The sequence below is a fragment of the Penicillium concentricum genome, assembly GCF_028827145.1.
Source record: "Penicillium concentricum strain IBT 3081 chromosome Unknown utg000001l_segment0_segment0, whole genome shotgun sequence".
Lineage (NCBI taxonomy): Eukaryota > Fungi > Ascomycota > Eurotiomycetes > Eurotiales > Aspergillaceae > Penicillium > Penicillium concentricum.
In genome coordinates this window covers 7,442,929-7,460,205 of record NW_026622754.1, presented here as the reverse complement: position 1 = coordinate 7,460,205, position 17,277 = coordinate 7,442,929, and the positions used below count along the sequence as shown (strand labels likewise).

Here is a 17,277-nt window from a genome sequence, read left to right as displayed (position 1 = left end):
TGGTATTTGTATTAGATTTTCGTACGGAGTACTGTTCGGAGTACTGGACGATGCTCCCGAACCCAGCACATCGGCACTAAAATACTTCTCCATTGAGAAGGTGTTGGGGTCACGGGACGAGATGGAGACGGGCTGTTTCAAGTTCGAGCTCCACTTGAAAATCTTCTAGCTTGCCTTCTGGAAGTTGCGGCCCGAGGTTGGGAGAGCCCATACCACATGGGGGTTTTTTCAGATTGGGAATTGAAATGTCTCTTGAAATTGGAATGTGAGAGAGAGACTAGTTTCATGCCCTTGTCCATTTTCTCGTAGAGTCTCATGAATCCAACCGAAACATGCAAACCGAGATCCATGTACGGAGTAGAAAAGCCAATATCAGACCGCGTCTTATGGCATGCAGATCATCGAGATGTCACTAGTTGCTTGCGCTCGGGGCCCCGTGGCTGACATTTTCGTCTCGGCGGCTCTGTCTACCTCACCGTGCCTGAAGAAGTCAGCCGCGGAGTATGACAGCCCGGCACTTGCGTAACCTGCTTGTTCTTCGGTGACACCCACCTGCCAATCACAGTATTACATAGTGCGAGTCCTGCCGCGGCCCGGTAGTGGGGAGGTCTTGTGCTCTTCTAAGTGACACCTAGCCTCGTAGACTCTGGAGTCGACATGCGTCCCTGAGCCCATGATTTGACGACATGAGACAAAGTCTCTGAGACGGTGTTTTGCAACGCGGGAAAATTGAAGCACAATCTTGTAGCGTTTGCAGGTTGAAACAAAATACATCACCAATAATTCTCGCAGTATTCCATACTGGCAGTGCTGGCGATGTCACGGGACCCTTTGCGACTGATCATCCCACCACGGCTACCCACAGTACGAGTTTGAGAAAGCTTAACTGTGAGCAAGAACCCTGACGGTAACATTGACCATTTCCAGGTCCACACTCGCTGGCAACCTAGCTTTGATCAATCGTCAAGAGACGCCTGAGCCTGAGTTGAAATCCATTCTTCCATCAGAGGCTGCCGATTTGATTCAGATTGAACAGCGTTTGGTCTGGTTTTGTCGCCCTTGCGGGTTATCAAGAGACATAAAACCCACCCATAGATATTGAAGCTCTCATAATGGGTGCTGAAACGAAGCTTCTTTTCGTCATTGCCAGTCGTGTCTTCGAGTGGCACCTGGTCTTCCCTGGTTGTCCGAATTCTCTTGCTTGTCCGACGTCCATTCCCCAGTGCCACTTCATCCGCAGATTCCGGAATATTATGCAATTCCAGATCAGGCTCGCTGTCACTCTCGATCATAATTCCACCATCTGCCGAGTTGACCGGGTTGACAGCCGTATCCCCTAAGACATGCTCTGGTTTCACCTCGACGTTCAAATCTTGATTCTGATTTTTATTTCCTTGGAATGTCTTGTTGCGCGTGAGGAGCGAATGGCGGGTGCGGGATTCGCGGAGGAAGATTGCCACTTCGAAGTCATCTAGGTAAAGTGTTAACATACTTGGTTCATTGTACGAGGAATATCAGATGATCCATACCTTCTGCAATGACATCCTTGACCGGCTTGCCCTTCTTACGCATGAACAACCGCTCATTCTCTTCACGCAGCTTCGGAAGGACCAGCGGTCGAACGGCAGCGATGACGCGGGGCAGGACCGGATCGCGAGAGTCCAAGAGCCATCGTGAATCAGATGGTGATTCCAAATAAATGCGACATTCCAGTACTGAGTATTTGCTAATTCGGAGGTATCGTCGGATGGGAGCCATGTTTGAGTGTGTGCGCAAGGGCGTGGTCAAAATGCATATGACCTCAAGATCACGCCAAGCGCTTTTGGCGCTGATCCTCTGATTGGCGATCGAGACGCCTGAAAGGGCTGAAGGGAATCTTTCTCAAGGGGGCCATCAACCACGTTCCTTCAACCCCCTTCCAATCTTCCAAAATATCCTCCTTTCTATCAAAGACAAGAAGATGGAACAAACGTCAGGCCATGATGAGGACATTATCGCCTGTATGGAATACACGTGACCTAATCACCGCAATCGGATCCTTGGAAACCCCCAAGGTCCTCAATGCGCTAGTCCTAAGTACCGGGTACTTTCGGATACACCAACATTTGTATTGGCCCACAGGTACCCGGTACTGGCCAGATAGAGTGTAAAACTCCGTCCTTGACGTCTTCGCGCTCCCAAGGTCCTCATGGATCCCCTCTAGGGCTGCCACCGGTGATTAATATAACCAAAAGATCCCGCAAATTCTGATTCGATTTTGATTCTGCCCCTTATTAGAAGCAAGTCATTGAATCATATCTATACCGACTGAATTTTCCGATCTTGCTCCCAGGGTACTCATTCAGACGAGAAAACCCATCGAAAGTCTGCACAGTGCGACTCACATTGCGATTCACCGTGCGACTCATACACACGTGCGACCAGGAGAGGAAGCATTTATTTACTTCTCGATATCTTCTATTCAACCGGTATCCATAAAGTTTGGCATTGTCAGGATATCCTGGTGATTTCATGCGTGGTTAGTGGGCTAACTACGCATCTCGCCTACTATCGAGGACCTTGGGGATTGCGGTCAACTAGCCTCTCCCACAGACCCCCCGCTACAAGTTTGTGGTCATCCAACCCTTTCTTCTCATCTCAACTAAACCACAAATCTTCTCGTCAACTGGGATACTTGCACCAGTATCTACCTTTCTCGTTCTGTGCACTTCATTTGTTCCCACAGAACTTCTTTTCGTCCAACCCCTACACATCTTCCATACTTCTTGTGTCACCATTAACCGACTTCAATGGAATCCTACTCCACTCTCCTCAAGCGTGAGGATGCTTGTGAGTCCGGGAATGAGTTCGACGGCCGGATGGGCCTGCGGATCTCCTCCATCTTTGTGATCATGGCTGGCTCCATGTTTGGTGCTCTGTTCCCAGTCTTCGCCCGTCGCTTTAGCAAGAAAGGTGGATTCCCCAAGTGGGCCTTTTTCGTCGCCAAATACTTCGGATCCGGTGTGATCATTGCCACTGCATTCATTCACCTGTTGGCTCCGGCAGAGGAGGCACTGAAGAACGAGTGCTTGACCGGCCCAATTACTGAATACAGCTGGGTAGAGGGCATCATCCTCATGACCATTATTGTTCTGTTCTTTGTGGAGCTGATGGTTATGCGTTTCTCACACTTTGGCCAAGGCCATGTGCACGACGAGGAAGGCAATACCCACACCCATCTCGATGACAACTCTATTGTCAACGAAGCCACTGAGCCGAAGCATCACATGCCAGGGGAGGATCACCTTGGTCATTCCCGTGAGCATCACGATAATAACAGCGACTCTGAAAACGACGTCCAAGCGGCTGAGGACTATGCCGCCCAACTTACTTCGATCTTCATCCTGGAGTTCGGCATCATCTTTCACTCTGTTTTCATTGGTCTCACTCTTGCAGTGTCAGGCGCCGAGTTCACTACCCTTTACATTGTGCTCGTCTTCCATCAAACCTTTGAAGGACTTGGTCTTGGTTCTCGTCTAGCTACGATTCCTTGGCCCAAATCCAAGCGCAACACTCCCTACTTCCTAGGCTTTGCTTTTGGAATCTCGACTCCAATTGCCATTGCTATTGGCTTGGGTGTTCGAAACAGCTACCCGCCTACCGGGCGAACCACACTCATCGTCAACGGTGTCTTTGACTCTATCTCCGCTGGCATTCTCATCTATACTGCCCTCGTTGAGCTGATGGCGCATGAGTTCATGTTCAGCCACTCCATGCGCAAGGCTCCCATCCGTGATGTGCTGATTGCCTTCTTCCTTCTTTGTGCTGGAGCTGCCCTCATGGCGTTGCTGGGTAAATGGGCATAGAGGTATCTCTGCTGCTTCAGTGATGATAAAGCCCCCGGGAACATTTTTCCCAATAATGCGTCATGTCTTTGCTTTTCTTTGTCAAAATTTTATCTTATGGTCACATATCGTTTCTGCATCTGTGATACCCACGGGATCCGGGCCAGTTTTAGCCATGCACATATACGGCGTTACTTTAGCGAATTTATCTACTTGTACTCCATGAACAAAACTATTAGAACCATTCAACCGACAGTCAAGCAGTAGCAATAGATAACATAACCAGTAGTAGAGCTAGATTCGGCAAGACCGATCTTCTATATCTATATAACCCATGTACTTGACATCCGAGGTATACCAAGACCAATCCCTGAAACCAACCGTAGATAAGCCATTAGCTCAATCCTTAGTTCACGCTTAACCATTTCCACCATAGGGCTTGTTCCTGACAGGGGGTTCCCCGCTCCAACTTTTGTACAACAGGTCGAAAATGAAATAAATAGCATGGAATTCCCAGGGATACTTGGCACCCTTGTTCCCCCCGGTCCTACCTGAAAGGACCAAAGTCCAAGTATTTCCCCAACCCATCTCTCAAGTCAAAATGGCTTCAGCGCGCAGCTTGACCGCGCTCCCCGGGTGCGATGAGTCCAAGGCTGCGACTCAAGACACTATCCACCAAGATGACCCTGCTCACTCATCGGGTACACCGTTGAAGAAACAGAGCCTGTCGGACCTCTTCACTATTGTGAGTTCATTATCCTGGCCTATCCATGCCAGGTTATTTTTTGTTTCCCCCGCATGCATGGTTCAAATCAACAAGTGACAGACTGACCAATCGGGTGGTGTTTAGTTTGCAAGCGGCTTCGCTCTGATCAGCGATGGATACCAAAACAATCTGATGTGAGTTGAGCGATTGCTCCCATGCGTGACTGTGTCTAACCACGGATCACCTCAAAGGACTATGACCAATGTCCTCCTCAGGAAAGAATATCCCAAGGAGTATACTACCACCGTCAGCACGCGCGTTTCGAATGCTTTACTTGTTGGCGAAGTCATTGGACAGATTGTTATTGGGTACGAATAAGACACTACTAAAGGTTAGGGCTATGGAAGGGTTCTGAAGACTGACAACACTATGCCAGACTGACATGCGACTATCTCGGTCGTAAGACTGCTATCGTCTTCACAACACTTATGATTGTCGTCGGAGGCATTCTCGCTACAGCCTCGCATGGCGTTACCATCAACGGCATGTTCTGGATGATGACGGTTGCCCGTGGCGTTGTCGGGTTCGGTAAGTGAGACCTCAAGATATTTGCTTTGCTTGCATATTTCAAAGACGTCATTCCTATTTGATTACTCTACTAACTATCTCCAGGCGCTGGCGGCGAGTATCCGGCCTCTTCAACTTCCGCCTCAGAAGCAGCAAACGATCTAATCCCAAAGCACCGTGGCCCAGCATTCATCATGGTAACAAACTTCCCCCTGTCATTTGGAGGCCCATTCGCAGTCTCAATCTTCTTGATCGTACTCCTGGCCTGCCAACAATCCCACTACAGCACCGTGTGGCGGGTATGCTTTGGCATAGGATGCATCTGGCCGCTGTCAGTGTTCTACTTCCGAATCCGCATGCTGAACTCAGTGCTGTACCGACGCGGAGCAATCAAGAAGCACGTACCCTACATGCTCGCGCTGCGGTATTACTGGAAATCATTGATTGGAACTTGCGGTGCTTGGTTTCTCTACGGTAAAAGAGCCCCCCCATATTCCCCATATTTACAGAGTCTGTGTGGAAACTAACATGTATAGACTTTGTCACCTTCCCCAACGGCGTCTTCTCCGGTACAATCATCTCCTCGGTCGTGCACGACGGCACAATCCTGAAAACAGGCGAATGGCAGCTCCTCCTCGGCGCAATCGCGCTGCCAGGTGTCTTCCTGGGGGCTATTCTCTGCGACCGCCTTGGCCGCAAGCCCATCATGATGATCGGCTTCAGCGGATACCTGATCTTCGGCCTGATTATCGGCTGCGCCTACGACCGCATTACTAAGATCGTCCCTCTCTTTGTCGTCTTCTATGGACTTATGCAGAGCTCCGGCAATTTCGGTCCAGGCAACATGCTCGGTCTTATTTCGTCTGAGTCGTATGCTACCGGTGTGCGGGGAACTTGCTACGGACTCTCTGCGGCCATTGGGAAGGCGGGTGCTGCTGTCGGTACGCAGGCGTTTCAGCCTATTAAAGATCATCTAGGAAACAAGTGGACTTTCATTATTGCTGCTATTTGTGGCGTTGTTGGGATTATGGTTACTTTCTTCTTTGTGCCTGATTTGACGGGCGAAGATTTGAGGGTACGCGATGAGAAATTCCGTGCTTACCTTGTTTCTAACGGTTGGGATGGCGATATGGGCGAGGATGATTTGCAAGCGGCTGCTGATCAGGTCATTACCCCGGGTCTTCCTAATGATGATACTAAGTTTGTGAACCAGACGGTGAAGGGTTAGAATGACTTTCGGTGCACGGCAATCAGCAGATGGTCGAAGATCAGGAATGGGGATGACATTCCTAGATGATCTTAGCCGACATTACTCGGATCTCAATTGCTTAGATAGAATCACAGCGCGATGTCCGCATAATCGTAGTCAATAATAACACAAAATCTTCAATTAGTCCGAAGTATGGAGCTACTATATAATATATATATGCCCAACCTCTGCTTCCTTTGGCATGTTTAGTGCATACCAATTGGTATATTGCGTGGCCCCTCTCTCGTCTAGTCTAAGAGCATTGATATAAGATAGATAATATGCAATAAATAGGTATCTTGCAAGATATTACAACGATGGAGGTAAACCATGAAACCATAAGCTTAAAGCACAGACCAACGCTAAACCTCGGTCTAATCTCCGCCTTATCTGTCCACATCCCCAAACTCCTCTCTCTCCCCTCTCAATCCACCCCATAAACACACAATGCGTCTCACCTCCATCCTCGTTGCAGCCCTCGGCTCCCTCGCGGCCGCCGCCGACCTCGGCATCGAAGTCACCCACGCTGTTGAGTGCACCCGCAAGACCACCAACGGCGATGGTGTCGCCATGCACTACCGCGGCACTCTACAGTCTGATGGATCTGAGTTCGATTCCAGCTACAAGCGCAAAGCGCCTTTGACCTTCAAGCTTGGTACCGGTCGTGTCATCAAGGGGTGAGTTGGAAGCTAGTCTGGGATGTTTGTGGATGTCAATTGTGCAATTGCCTACAAACATCCTCACCATCTTGGTTATATGGAAGCTAATTCGTGTGTTCGTTGTGTATAGATGGGACCAGGGCTTGTTGGACATGTGCATTGGCGAGAAGCGCACTCTGACTATCCCCCCCGAGTTCGGCTACGGCGACCGCGGTGTTGGCCCTATTCCCGGCGGTGCGACATTGGTGTTTGAGACCGAGTTGGTCGGCATTGATGGTGTGAAGGATGAGCTTTGAATGAGCAGTGCTTGATACCTACCTATATGATCATCTCTGGGAGGGATTCTGATGACCAGGCCATATTCGGCCAAGAACAAATATACACATTTTCGCATGCGAGTTGTTATATAATACAGCAGCTGGGTATCTCATCTATATATGGTAAGATGTACACGGTATACAAACCGGCCGAACAATTACATCAAAGTAAAGCAGCAATCAAACAGCGGACCAAGTATCAGTCCATCGCATCCAAAGCATTCTCGGTCTGGAAATCATGCTCCGAAACCAGAATTCCGACCAGACACTCGCCAAGGATTCCCTCCCAGTTGACCCACGGATGGATCTCTTGAAACAGCTGTGCAGAGTCCTTCCCCGCGCCACGGAGGAGCTCACCCTTCCCACCTGGATGGTAAGGGGCGTAGGGCGAGATATTGTACACCTTTCCATGGTATGAAGTCCAGGCATCCCGACCCTTACGCCCGTGCTGCTCCTTTAGCATTGACGGTGTAACCCTCAACAGGCCTGGGGGAAGGCCTTCGCCGCGGAGGTTGTTCTTCGGGTTCGCTGCCCGTGCTGCCCAGTCAAGGGGCGAGAACCCTGGTGCGAGAATCACTTGGCGCGATGAGGACTTCTTTAGAGATACTTGTGTCGGGGCGAGGGTGCTGTTGCTAAGACGGCTGCCGCTACTCGGTGCGCCTAGGCCGCGCTGAGCTGCGGCTGCTGATGGTGGCGGACCAAGGGAGTTGCCGTTGAGCCGTGGGGGTTGGAGCGTGCTTGTGGGGGTGAGACGGTTCGTTTGAGTTATTGGCCGGGACCGTGGCACTGGGGGTGGAGGCATTAGGGAACTAGCGCCGGTTGTTGTAGCCTTCGGGAGTATAGATGATGGCTGTGGCTTTGGAGGGGGTGCGAGGGATGGCTGCGATGGCGGTTGGAACTTTGGTACATTATCACGGGTTTTCGAGGATAGTTGCTCTGCTGTTCCATTCATGGGTTGTGAAATGGACGACATCGTGGCGGGTTGAGATGTCTCGCGCTCGCCGCTGTCCAGGCTGAATGTAGGGACCGCAAGGACGGGGGTTGGTGCGCTCGAAGCCGCAGCCTTGGGTGTGCTCTGAGAATCCTCCTCATCCTCTGTCTCTATTGATGATGCCGACGCCTCTGAGCCATGCTTCCGCTGCACAGGCTCGTCTGCGGTGGCAGCGGCAACCGGCGCGTCGGTGTTGGGTTCCGGAGGGGCAAAAGAACGAGGCTCGGCCCAGCTGCGAGGAGGGTAGCGGTAGAGAAAGTAGGCTGTTGTTGCAATAAGCACGCCCGCACCTACCCAGCCCATGCCGAACTAAATTAGAAATGCACTGAAAGTGAGGAAGGTGAGTTCAGAGTGTTGTTCGTGATTAGAATAACGATCTTGCAGATTCGCCGAGGAAATTGGCCCGTGCGCTATCAATGGGGTATCTATGCAGCATTTGGGGTCTGTTCAATAGAAGGCCAAATACTATTTGGTAAAGTGATATTTGATATTTAACTGGTTTGGGTGATTAATTAGACTCATCATATTGATATCTCTAAAAAAAAGAGAAATTACTACGCTATCTGCCCCAAGTGCCAATGAAAAAGTATACATTGCCGGCAGTCAAATGCCAGACATCGCTGGTAGAGCTATCTGGGGAAGGAATGGACTCCCGGGAAGCCATTGAAAGCCACCAATTGGATGTCAGTGGTAAATAAAGCATCAGTCAAAAACAGAAGGCGTTCATGATGTCAGTGCATCATCATCTATAGTTGCCCACACCCTTTACCAGTGATACGAGGGCTTGATTTTGCACATTAACTGCCCAAAAATGGTTGTGGCTCACAGAGCTCTGAGGGATCATATGTTCCGCGAAACAATGTCTACCTCAGACGCAGTCACGCTATTTGATGCCGGGGCTGGTCAAGTGAGTGTCAAGGCACAAGGCCATCACACAGCTATCGTACTTACCAAGAATCAAATGGCAGGCCCAGGGTGGTAGGAAGCATCAAGAGGATCGTTGCGCAGTGATTTTTCCGGATCAGTTTCCTTCGAACATGAAGGATAAAGTTGCATTCTTCGCAATCTATGATGGGCAGTAAGGAAAGCCTCAAAGTGCATCCTTGAAACCAGTCTCAAACTAATCAATGTTTTCAGTGGTTCTGGATTGGTTTCAGAACATGTCAATGACAGTATGCACCACCTGCTTGGACGACGTCCGGAGTTTGAACGAGACGATTGGGCCGGGGCTATCAAGGCAGCACTGGCGGAGGAAGACAGCCTTCTCTTGGATAGATTCAAGCATGAATCTGCTGAGCCTGCCATCTCAGGATCGACCGTGGCAATATGCTGCATTAATCTTACCAAGGGCGAGTTGGTCGTCTCCAATCTTGGCGACACGCATGTTATCCTGGCCGAGCGGGACCGGAAAACAGAGCACCCGTATCACATTGTATGCACTGCGGTTGATTGAGTTGATTTGAGCGTGCATGCTAACAGCCACTAGCGACGTCTCACAGAGGCTCACAAGCCCGGTACTCCCAGCGAAAAGACCCGAATTGAGCAGGCAGGCGGTGAAGTTGTTGACCGCAGCGGCACGCAGCGACTCGGTGGGTTCAAGAAGAGATCGGCCCTCAAATCAAAAACTGACTCTGCGGGACAGGCTCCTTGAACATGTCTCGAGCATTAGGTGACCTGCAGTACAAAAATCCGGTGAATACTCTCACGGACACGTCTGTACCAGACCCCGCCTCATCGGCTACAAGCCGTTCGGAAACTCGGGGTAACTTCCTATCCAATGATCCATATACGTCGCGACGGACATTGCACACAGACCGCCGTTACCTCCTACTGGTGGTGTCCGACGGAGTTACCGATCGAGTGGACGACACGAACCTGGTTCAGCACGTGATGAAATTATCGATGCGGGGAAAACGAGCGAGTGAAATTGCACAAGAAATCGCCACCAATAGTGCTAGCAAGCCTCGTAGTGACAATGCAACGTGCATTGTAGCGATGTTGGACGGACAGGGATCGTGATAGATTATGCTACATATCAAGATAGGTCCGTATAGTATAGTTTAGCAAAGCAAAAGTTCCACTTTGGAAAATGTTATGCAGCTGTGCCACTCACAGTCCATCAACGGTTCGCTCTTTACCCAATGAAGAAGGTGGTGTTGGCCTATTCTGGATTTTTCCTTGAATATTTAATTCACATTAATTCACATTTCTTTTTACAAATATTTTATAAAATCATTTTAACTATTTCTCTTTTAATTTCTTGGTCCGAGCCTAAGTGAAAAGGGAAATAGAAGAAGAAACCCTTACCAATCAAACCAATCAATTCAATTGTGGCGTTTTTATACGGAGGGAAATCTAGGCAGTTCCAAGGTTTAGAGAAACCTAGGTGCTCAGCTTTTCCAAGGTTACAAATGTACTTTTCTATTAAAAATGATGCAATTTGAATTTTATATATACATTCGAAACTATAACAGTATAAAATGCTATCGGCTTCTCCGTGGTTTCCGCCCTAAAATGTTGTCGCTTACATGCTTTATCCAACCAGACCTCGGTATTCTTCATACTCCAATGGAGCTACTGTTAAAAACCCAGAGTCTCCGACCAGGGGGAGGGGCACCAATCTGTTGGAAACTCGTCAAACTACTTTAGGCAGGCGACTGAGTCTCGGGGTGGAGCTGGTAAAAAGAAGCATAAGATCCGGTTGTAGCCACCTTCCAGAACGGTCAATCCTGAAGAGGATCTCCCGAGCTCGTTAGATACAAAATCGCCCGTCTGTTCCACGGATTTTTTTCTTCCCCTGATCTGATTTTTTCCATTTTCGTTATTGGTTTCAGATCTTTCTTTTCATATATCGTATCTATCCGACAACCCAGACAGGAACCCGGGGACCTCCGACTCAAGCATCTGATATGGCACCAAAGGAATGGAGTAACTTCCATGTGGGAAGAGACTGTAGCCACCAAAAGTGGTCTCGAAGAAACACCCCCAAGTTCACCATCTCCTCCGGCGAGACTGTTTCCTTCGACGCTATCGACAGTAGCAATGGCCAGCTCGACACGTCATCTAAGGCCTGTGATATCGAGATGTTGGATCTCGGCCTAGCCAATCCCGTCTTCGGCCCGATCTATATGAACGACGCCCAGCCCGGCGATGTCCTCAAAGTGGAAGTCCTGGACCTTGAGGTCGCCGACTGGGGCTGGTCCGCCATCATCCCAGGCTTTGGTCTACTGGCAGACGAATTCCCAGACCCAGAGATCAAGATCTGGGAGCTGAACCGTGAAGCAGGCTTCGCCCAATTCAAAGACATGCGCATCCCCTTGCGTCCTTTCCTCGGATGCATGGGTCTCGCCCCAGCCAACGACGAAGAACTCTCCACCGTGCCGCCCACAAACGCCGGCGGAAACATGGACTGCCGAGAACTCAGCGTCGGCTCCACCGTCTTCCTCCCTGTCCAAACTACCGGCGCTCTCTTCAGCTGTGGTGACGGTCACGCTGCCCAGGGTCACGGCGAAGTCTGCGGCACCGCCATCGAAACCCCGATTCGCGCTACCCTCCGTTTTGAGCTCCTCAAGAACCAACCCTGGATGACGGCTCCCCAATTCCAGACTCCCCCCGCGCCCAAATACCAAACCCCCTTCCCGACCTTGGAACCTACGGTGCTCTCGGTGTTGCTCCTGACCTGTACGAGGCTACCAGAAGTGCCACTCGGAATCTTATACAGTGGTTGGTGCAGACTAAGGGTCTCACTCGCAGCGAGGCGTACATCCTTGCTAGTGTTGCTGGTGACTTACATATCGCCGAAGTAGTCAACGTGCCTAACTTTGAAGTGGCCATGACACTCCCCTTGGGTATATTTTCTTGATGTGTTTTCTTTTCTCTTTTTTTTGGAAGACGTCCTTGATGGATTCCAAGACATATGCTGGCGTGATACCCTCCTGAGAATATTAATTGGTGTTGTGATTTTCGATTGGACATATACTGGTGTGGCTGCGATGATGTATTTGCATGATTCAGGACAAGCGTTACTCAAGCGAGCATTATATTCTTAATACAGAGTCTTCTCTTTGACCGAGAAACCTATAGCTACTTAATCCGTAGTACCCTTCATTTGTATAGTGACTTTTTTCTCTATACCAGGCCTATCTTAGCTGCCACTTTTGTGAGTAAATTTTGGGACGAGTTCAGACTAACTCGGTCTTGTACTGGATTTCACAGAGAGTAATTGCTGGCTAGCACTGAATAATTATCTACCGACTTGACCCGTCGTTACTGATCCAGATATGACGGAAATTCTTTTTGATATTTCATCGACTCCGATTTGATCCCTTGAGACCTTGGCCCCTTTACATAAAGAGCTTAATACTGCCCAGGTAGGCAAGCCATTATGATGTGAGTACTGTTTCTTAGGCGCCGCACGCATAGTGATCATCGAATACTGAATTGGCGCGCCTTGGCATATGTGGATATACCAAAATGGCCCGTGCATAGTTGATATATTGCGCAAAGAGCCATATGGCCGCGTTGTGTATGTTACAGGTAGTGTATTATCGATTTTGAAAACTGTGGTTGTAGCCTGCGTATTGTTCAGCGGTGGACTGGGGTAAATGATTTACCACACGTCCATGCTGTAATCACGATGGCAGCGCCAGGGCTATCATTATGTATATCGCGATGGATCTATTTCTATCTTGAATCAGGTGACACAATATTCGCGTGTGACAAGAACACCGTGAGTAGGTGTGGGATTGCGAGAATTGAGAGACTCCTCATCAGTGTCCTTTGAGACTGCTTTCCCAATGGAAGCCCCATCATGAACTATATGTGTATCATGAGATGCATGGCTTAAAGAGTTGAAAAGAATTCCCGGCTGTTGCTTGTTTGGCGATAGGGCTCCGAAGTTTTTGTATTCACCACGAAGGCCTCGCGAATACCTAGAGGGTCGCGAACCGCTGTGGACTGTGGGGCTGTGCGCGTTGGCAATGAAGAGACGAAAGGCGGGTAGACAGGAGGTAACAATTGCAGCAGTGTTCTCCAATAAAGAGAATAGTTGGAATTTTATCGGATCGACGTTGTGTGTTTTCGGATTGGTCATAACCAGGCGTAAAATGGCGAATATAATTGGAATAATTGGTAGTGCGAATAAACCAATCAAGATCCAGCGCTTTCGAGGGTTGACCTTCAATTTATGAAGAAGGGGAAAGGGGATCAACATTACTATATTTGATGGGTTAATATACGAGCTAGTTCAATTGAGATGGGGGAATAACTAACTGCAAACATCAACTGCGATGTCGGTGCCAATAGAAAAGCGGAAAATGAGATTTGAGATAAACAGGTCTCTCTTGGATGAACATGCCCCTAAATCGAGTTAGAATATGAACTGAAAAGGAAGCTCTGGGCATTTTACCTAGTGTGAAGAAATTGCTAATAGGATCGCAAGCAAATTCCTGCATCACCACACTTATAATCCATGTTGACGCAGTGATCCCACACATGATCCACCAAAACATTTTTATAGAAGAATTCACCGAGTCGAACAATCGCCAAAAGAAGAAGAGAAGCGAAAACTTGACCGACCACAATGTGGTCCATATGAGAAGATCGGCGGCATATTGTAATTTGAGATAAAGCGATGCTCGATCCATAAATCCTGCTGTTGGAGTCTTCAACCGTGCCCCAATATATGCGACCTCATACATCGGGGACATGGCAAATTGGTAGACTATAGCGGATGCTAGGTGGCAGACCATGGCGAGGAATATCCAGTAGTCATTGAGAAATAGCTGCTTGCTGTTTTGGTATTGAACGTATGTTCGAATAACAATGAAAATAAATGAAAGTGCCACGCCGATCCACATCACTATCTAATACCGTTAAGCTCAGATTGGATTGTTCTTTGGTGTCAAATGTTCTTACCGTCTGGCCCTGTTGGGATATTAATGGAGCCTCCATTGTGGCCTCGGCTCGTTTCTCCCAGCCGGAAGAGAGGTAGTGGATGGCCAAATCCATTTTGAATAGGAATGCTGGAATCGACACCTACGGTCTACCAAGATCATCGCCAATGCATATGGTTACTGCACAGAACTTCGAGTGGAAAAGGGTTAAATAAATATCATGCCCCTTCACGGCTCCCGAAGTTTCGAAAACGAGCTCATCTAAGGTGCGTCGGCGCTTGCAGGGATCCCAAAACTAATCCATACAAACAATCTACGATATATATTGTAGACCTATTACAGCAACAATGGAAAGCAGAATTGCGGGGGTATGGAGCTGAAGCTCACATTAGGGCAGATTCTGGGGCCGCCTCAAGAAGCCATTTTGGGGGGGCCAAATGTGTGGGGGCCAGATCCATGGGGGGGCATTCTTCGCTTCGGCCCGGATACGATTTACCCGTTGAGAGAATGGGGACTGGGTAGTCTGAATTAATATCTCATTTCATTGTTTCCAAGAACTGGGAGGTAGCATGGAGTACAGTTGAGGTACTCTGAAAAATTTCAGACTAGTTGACGCCTAGAGATTTGAATTGCGCTTGTACGGAGTATCCCGCTTAATATCCCTGATGCAGCCACAGCCAACAGCCGACTTAGTAACGGCAATTGTCAATTTGGGGAAAAGCCCGTCGCGTCGAGCCGATACCTTTATTGTCCCCACTTCGAGATCTAATGAACGAAGCGAAGCCTTTCGTTGTGTCAATTCATTCTCCATAATAGATTCGATTTATATCGTCCTCTCATATTGGCTGTTGGACAATCCGGGACGCTAAGCTTTGCGTGCTATTCCAATTAGCTCAAAATGTCGGCCGGCACTAATTCATGAATAGCAATTAATCCGTATTAGCGAGAATAGTCGGTTTCATTTCGGATCTCAGGGGAAGCACAACCGAGATTGAGATTGCTGGAGAATTATAGTACGGGGTAGAAAGTTTCCTATAATAAAGAGCAACATCCTTGCACCATCCTGGCCTTGTATACATTCGGTTGATTTTTCTCGACAAAATGAAATTCCTCTCTTTCTGTGCACTCTCTTTCGCCGTCGCGAGCTCGGCCGTGGCATCCACGACCACCGATGTCGCCCCCATCGACATTTCGTCCCTTGCCGGTAGCTACACCTCCGAGCCCCATACCGATGCTAGCACAGCCGAAAAAATCCGAGATACACTAGCCCTCTATGCTTTTGCTATTGATGGTAAAGAGTTCGACGCTCTTAGCAAGGTCTTTACCGCCGATGCGGTAGCCAACTACTCAGCGCCCCTTAACGTGTTGACCCCGCTGAAAAACATTCAATCTGTGCTGAGCACAAGCTTGGGCTGTGTAACCACGCAGCATATGTATGGTACCCAACGGATTGATGTACTTTCACCCAAAACGGCCAAGTCGGTGACTTACTACCGTGCTGCCCACTTCGGGAAAGGAGACAAGGCAAATGATGTTGCCTATGCCTATGGCCAATATCAGGATAACTGGCAGCGTCAACCTAATGGTGCCTGGCGTATCGTTCACCGGAATCTTGTTTATATGGTAAGTGCATTATCCTGCGAGCTGGCTGCAAAACAGTACTAACTCAATATCTCTCTAGGGTCCCAACATTGGCGATTTGTCTGTTTTCGTGTGCTAGTTTTTTTAAAAAAGCCAAGACGTGTATTTATAGACAGACCACTCAAGCATGAAAGCGCAATTAATTCGTTATTTTTCCACGACTTGCACGTTGACGCTAGACAAACTCCAGTGGGAATTGATATTTAGCATTCAATCGGAAGGAGAGAGGTAGATAGAGAGAGAGAGAGAAAGGAGTGACTTCGGCTTAACTCGCAGATGACGCCTTGGAAAGATAAACGGCCTAGTTGCTCAGAATGTACCAGGTAAGTCGACAGATATTTCATGTACTTTCTATTTTAATCATTCTACGCGTGAAAACATTATATCGACTAGAGCAACATGCCGGAATTAGCCTCGTTCTCTTGACCCGGTTGAATGCCCCTGTAGGACTTCAGTTACTCTAAAACGTTGTCGAGCAGCGCTGATTTCCCTGTTCTTGCTTCGCAAAATTTGTTTCTACTGCGTTTACAGTCCTTTTTTACGTACTCCGTATTCGGGGGTAGTGTAGAACGATTCCATTGATCCCGCTCCTAGCAGGCATGTTTCGCATCTATCACCTCTACATTTATCTATCGTAACACAAGGTTCCAGGCGCAGCAACTATACTCAGTGGCTTTCATTATATTTCTCTTTCCTGGTGGCATTTACATAGTAGGTACATTTATTTGATTGAATTTGTGCATAGAGAGATGCTTTATAGGGTCGAATTAATACCTTGCTAACTTCACCTTTACATGCCAAGTTCTTCCCACCATAGATTCTGGTGTATCTACGGATAAGTATGCGAGGTAGCAACTCTTGAGCTCCTAGAATTTAACCACGCCTCGCCGGTAACACACTAGAAATAAGTCACCCAAAGAACTGTCAGACTTTAATTGATTGGAACTAATTTAGAGAGGGATAAGGTTCTGCTATATGTACCCAGGTCTTTCGGTGGACTCGATAAATGCATATACGGGTAAGATGTCATGTCATGCATAATATGGATAGACCCGGGGCCCAGGCCCTGAGCAACCTAATATATAAGCGGGATTATGCTCAAATGGATAGCACAGTGGCGAGAAATAAGCCCTAAAACGGAAATGCAAGCGAGGTCTCTCATAACACTTTACCGGACCTGCCTTTTGTGGCCTAATGGCCAATTCCTCTGAGTCAACGGAAGGAAGATTTAACATTCATTCCGAGATCCTCTCTTCATGGGGCCTGTCCCGCTCTACTTGAGCGCTTGTATCAGATAGGCAGGTCGGAATCCGGCACGGCGGGAGACATCGGGTCCACTGCCGGTGAAGATTGTAAGAGAAACATCATATCAACAGAAGAGCTCGGGGACCTTATAAGCGAGTCATGCGATGATACCTCCGACGGGGAA

The 17,277-nt window shown here is 48.6% G+C and overlaps 9 protein-coding genes across 9 annotated transcripts; 6 read left to right on the top strand and 3 right to left on the bottom strand.

The window, feature by feature from the left end:
- Window positions 1-956: 956 nt before the first annotated feature.
- Window positions 957-1,758, bottom strand: N7517_002865 (uncharacterized protein; the record flags this gene model as incomplete). Its single annotated transcript, XM_056720595.1, has 2 exons — window positions 957-1,471; window positions 1,530-1,758. The coding sequence occupies 2 exons, from the start codon at window positions 1,756-1,758 to the stop codon at window positions 957-959; spliced, it is 744 nt and encodes a 247-aa protein (XP_056584730.1).
- A 1,031-nt stretch (window positions 1,759-2,789) lies between these two features.
- On the top strand, window positions 2,790-3,845 carry zrfB (low-affinity Zn(2+) transporter ZRT2; the record flags this gene model as incomplete). Its single annotated transcript, XM_056720594.1, has 1 exon — window positions 2,790-3,845. The coding sequence occupies one exon, from the start codon at window positions 2,790-2,792 to the stop codon at window positions 3,843-3,845; it is 1,056 nt and encodes a 351-aa protein (XP_056584729.1).
- Window positions 3,846-4,425: 580 nt separating this feature from the next.
- N7517_002863 (uncharacterized protein) lies at window positions 4,426-6,325 on the top strand (the record flags this gene model as incomplete). The annotated part of the gene is made up of 6 exons (XM_056720593.1): window positions 4,426-4,569; window positions 4,675-4,724; window positions 4,782-4,898; window positions 4,967-5,118; window positions 5,203-5,571; window positions 5,634-6,325. The coding sequence occupies 6 exons, from the start codon at window positions 4,426-4,428 to the stop codon at window positions 6,323-6,325; spliced, it is 1,524 nt and encodes a 507-aa protein (XP_056584728.1).
- Window positions 6,326-6,793: 468 nt separating this feature from the next.
- Window positions 6,794-7,301, top strand: fkbp3 (peptidylprolyl isomerase family protein FPR2; the record flags this gene model as incomplete). The annotated part of the gene is made up of 2 exons (XM_056720592.1): window positions 6,794-7,023; window positions 7,136-7,301. The coding sequence occupies 2 exons, from the start codon at window positions 6,794-6,796 to the stop codon at window positions 7,299-7,301; spliced, it is 396 nt and encodes a 131-aa protein (XP_056584727.1).
- A 220-nt stretch (window positions 7,302-7,521) lies between these two features.
- Window positions 7,522-8,616, bottom strand: N7517_002861 (cytochrome b5-like heme/steroid binding domain-containing protein; the record flags this gene model as incomplete). Its single annotated transcript, XM_056720591.1, has 1 exon — window positions 7,522-8,616. One exon carries the CDS (start codon window positions 8,614-8,616, stop codon window positions 7,522-7,524), a length of 1,095 nt encoding a protein of 364 aa, XP_056584726.1.
- A 508-nt stretch (window positions 8,617-9,124) lies between these two features.
- N7517_002860 (PP2C family serine/threonine-protein phosphatase) lies at window positions 9,125-10,332 on the top strand (the record flags this gene model as incomplete). Its single annotated transcript, XM_056720590.1, has 5 exons — window positions 9,125-9,220; window positions 9,282-9,391; window positions 9,451-9,745; window positions 9,800-9,902; window positions 9,956-10,332. 5 exons carry the CDS (start codon window positions 9,125-9,127, stop codon window positions 10,330-10,332), a joined length of 981 nt encoding a protein of 326 aa, XP_056584725.1.
- An 890-nt stretch (window positions 10,333-11,222) lies between these two features.
- N7517_002859 (acetamidase/formamidase family protein) lies at window positions 11,223-12,175 on the top strand (the record flags this gene model as incomplete). The annotated part of the gene is made up of 2 exons (XM_056720589.1): window positions 11,223-11,978; window positions 12,035-12,175. The coding sequence occupies 2 exons, from the start codon at window positions 11,223-11,225 to the stop codon at window positions 12,173-12,175; spliced, it is 897 nt and encodes a 298-aa protein (XP_056584724.1).
- Window positions 12,176-13,579: 1,404 nt separating this feature from the next.
- Window positions 13,580-14,322, bottom strand: N7517_002858 (uncharacterized protein; the record flags this gene model as incomplete). The annotated part of the gene is made up of 3 exons (XM_056720588.1): window positions 13,580-13,671; window positions 13,721-14,177; window positions 14,230-14,322. 3 exons carry the CDS (start codon window positions 14,320-14,322, stop codon window positions 13,580-13,582), a joined length of 642 nt encoding a protein of 213 aa, XP_056584723.1.
- A 986-nt stretch (window positions 14,323-15,308) lies between these two features.
- N7517_002857 (nuclear transport factor 2 family protein) lies at window positions 15,309-15,927 on the top strand (the record flags this gene model as incomplete). The annotated part of the gene is made up of 2 exons (XM_056720587.1): window positions 15,309-15,830; window positions 15,889-15,927. The coding sequence occupies 2 exons, from the start codon at window positions 15,309-15,311 to the stop codon at window positions 15,925-15,927; spliced, it is 561 nt and encodes a 186-aa protein (XP_056584722.1).
- Between the last annotated feature and the right edge of the window lie 1,350 nt (window positions 15,928-17,277).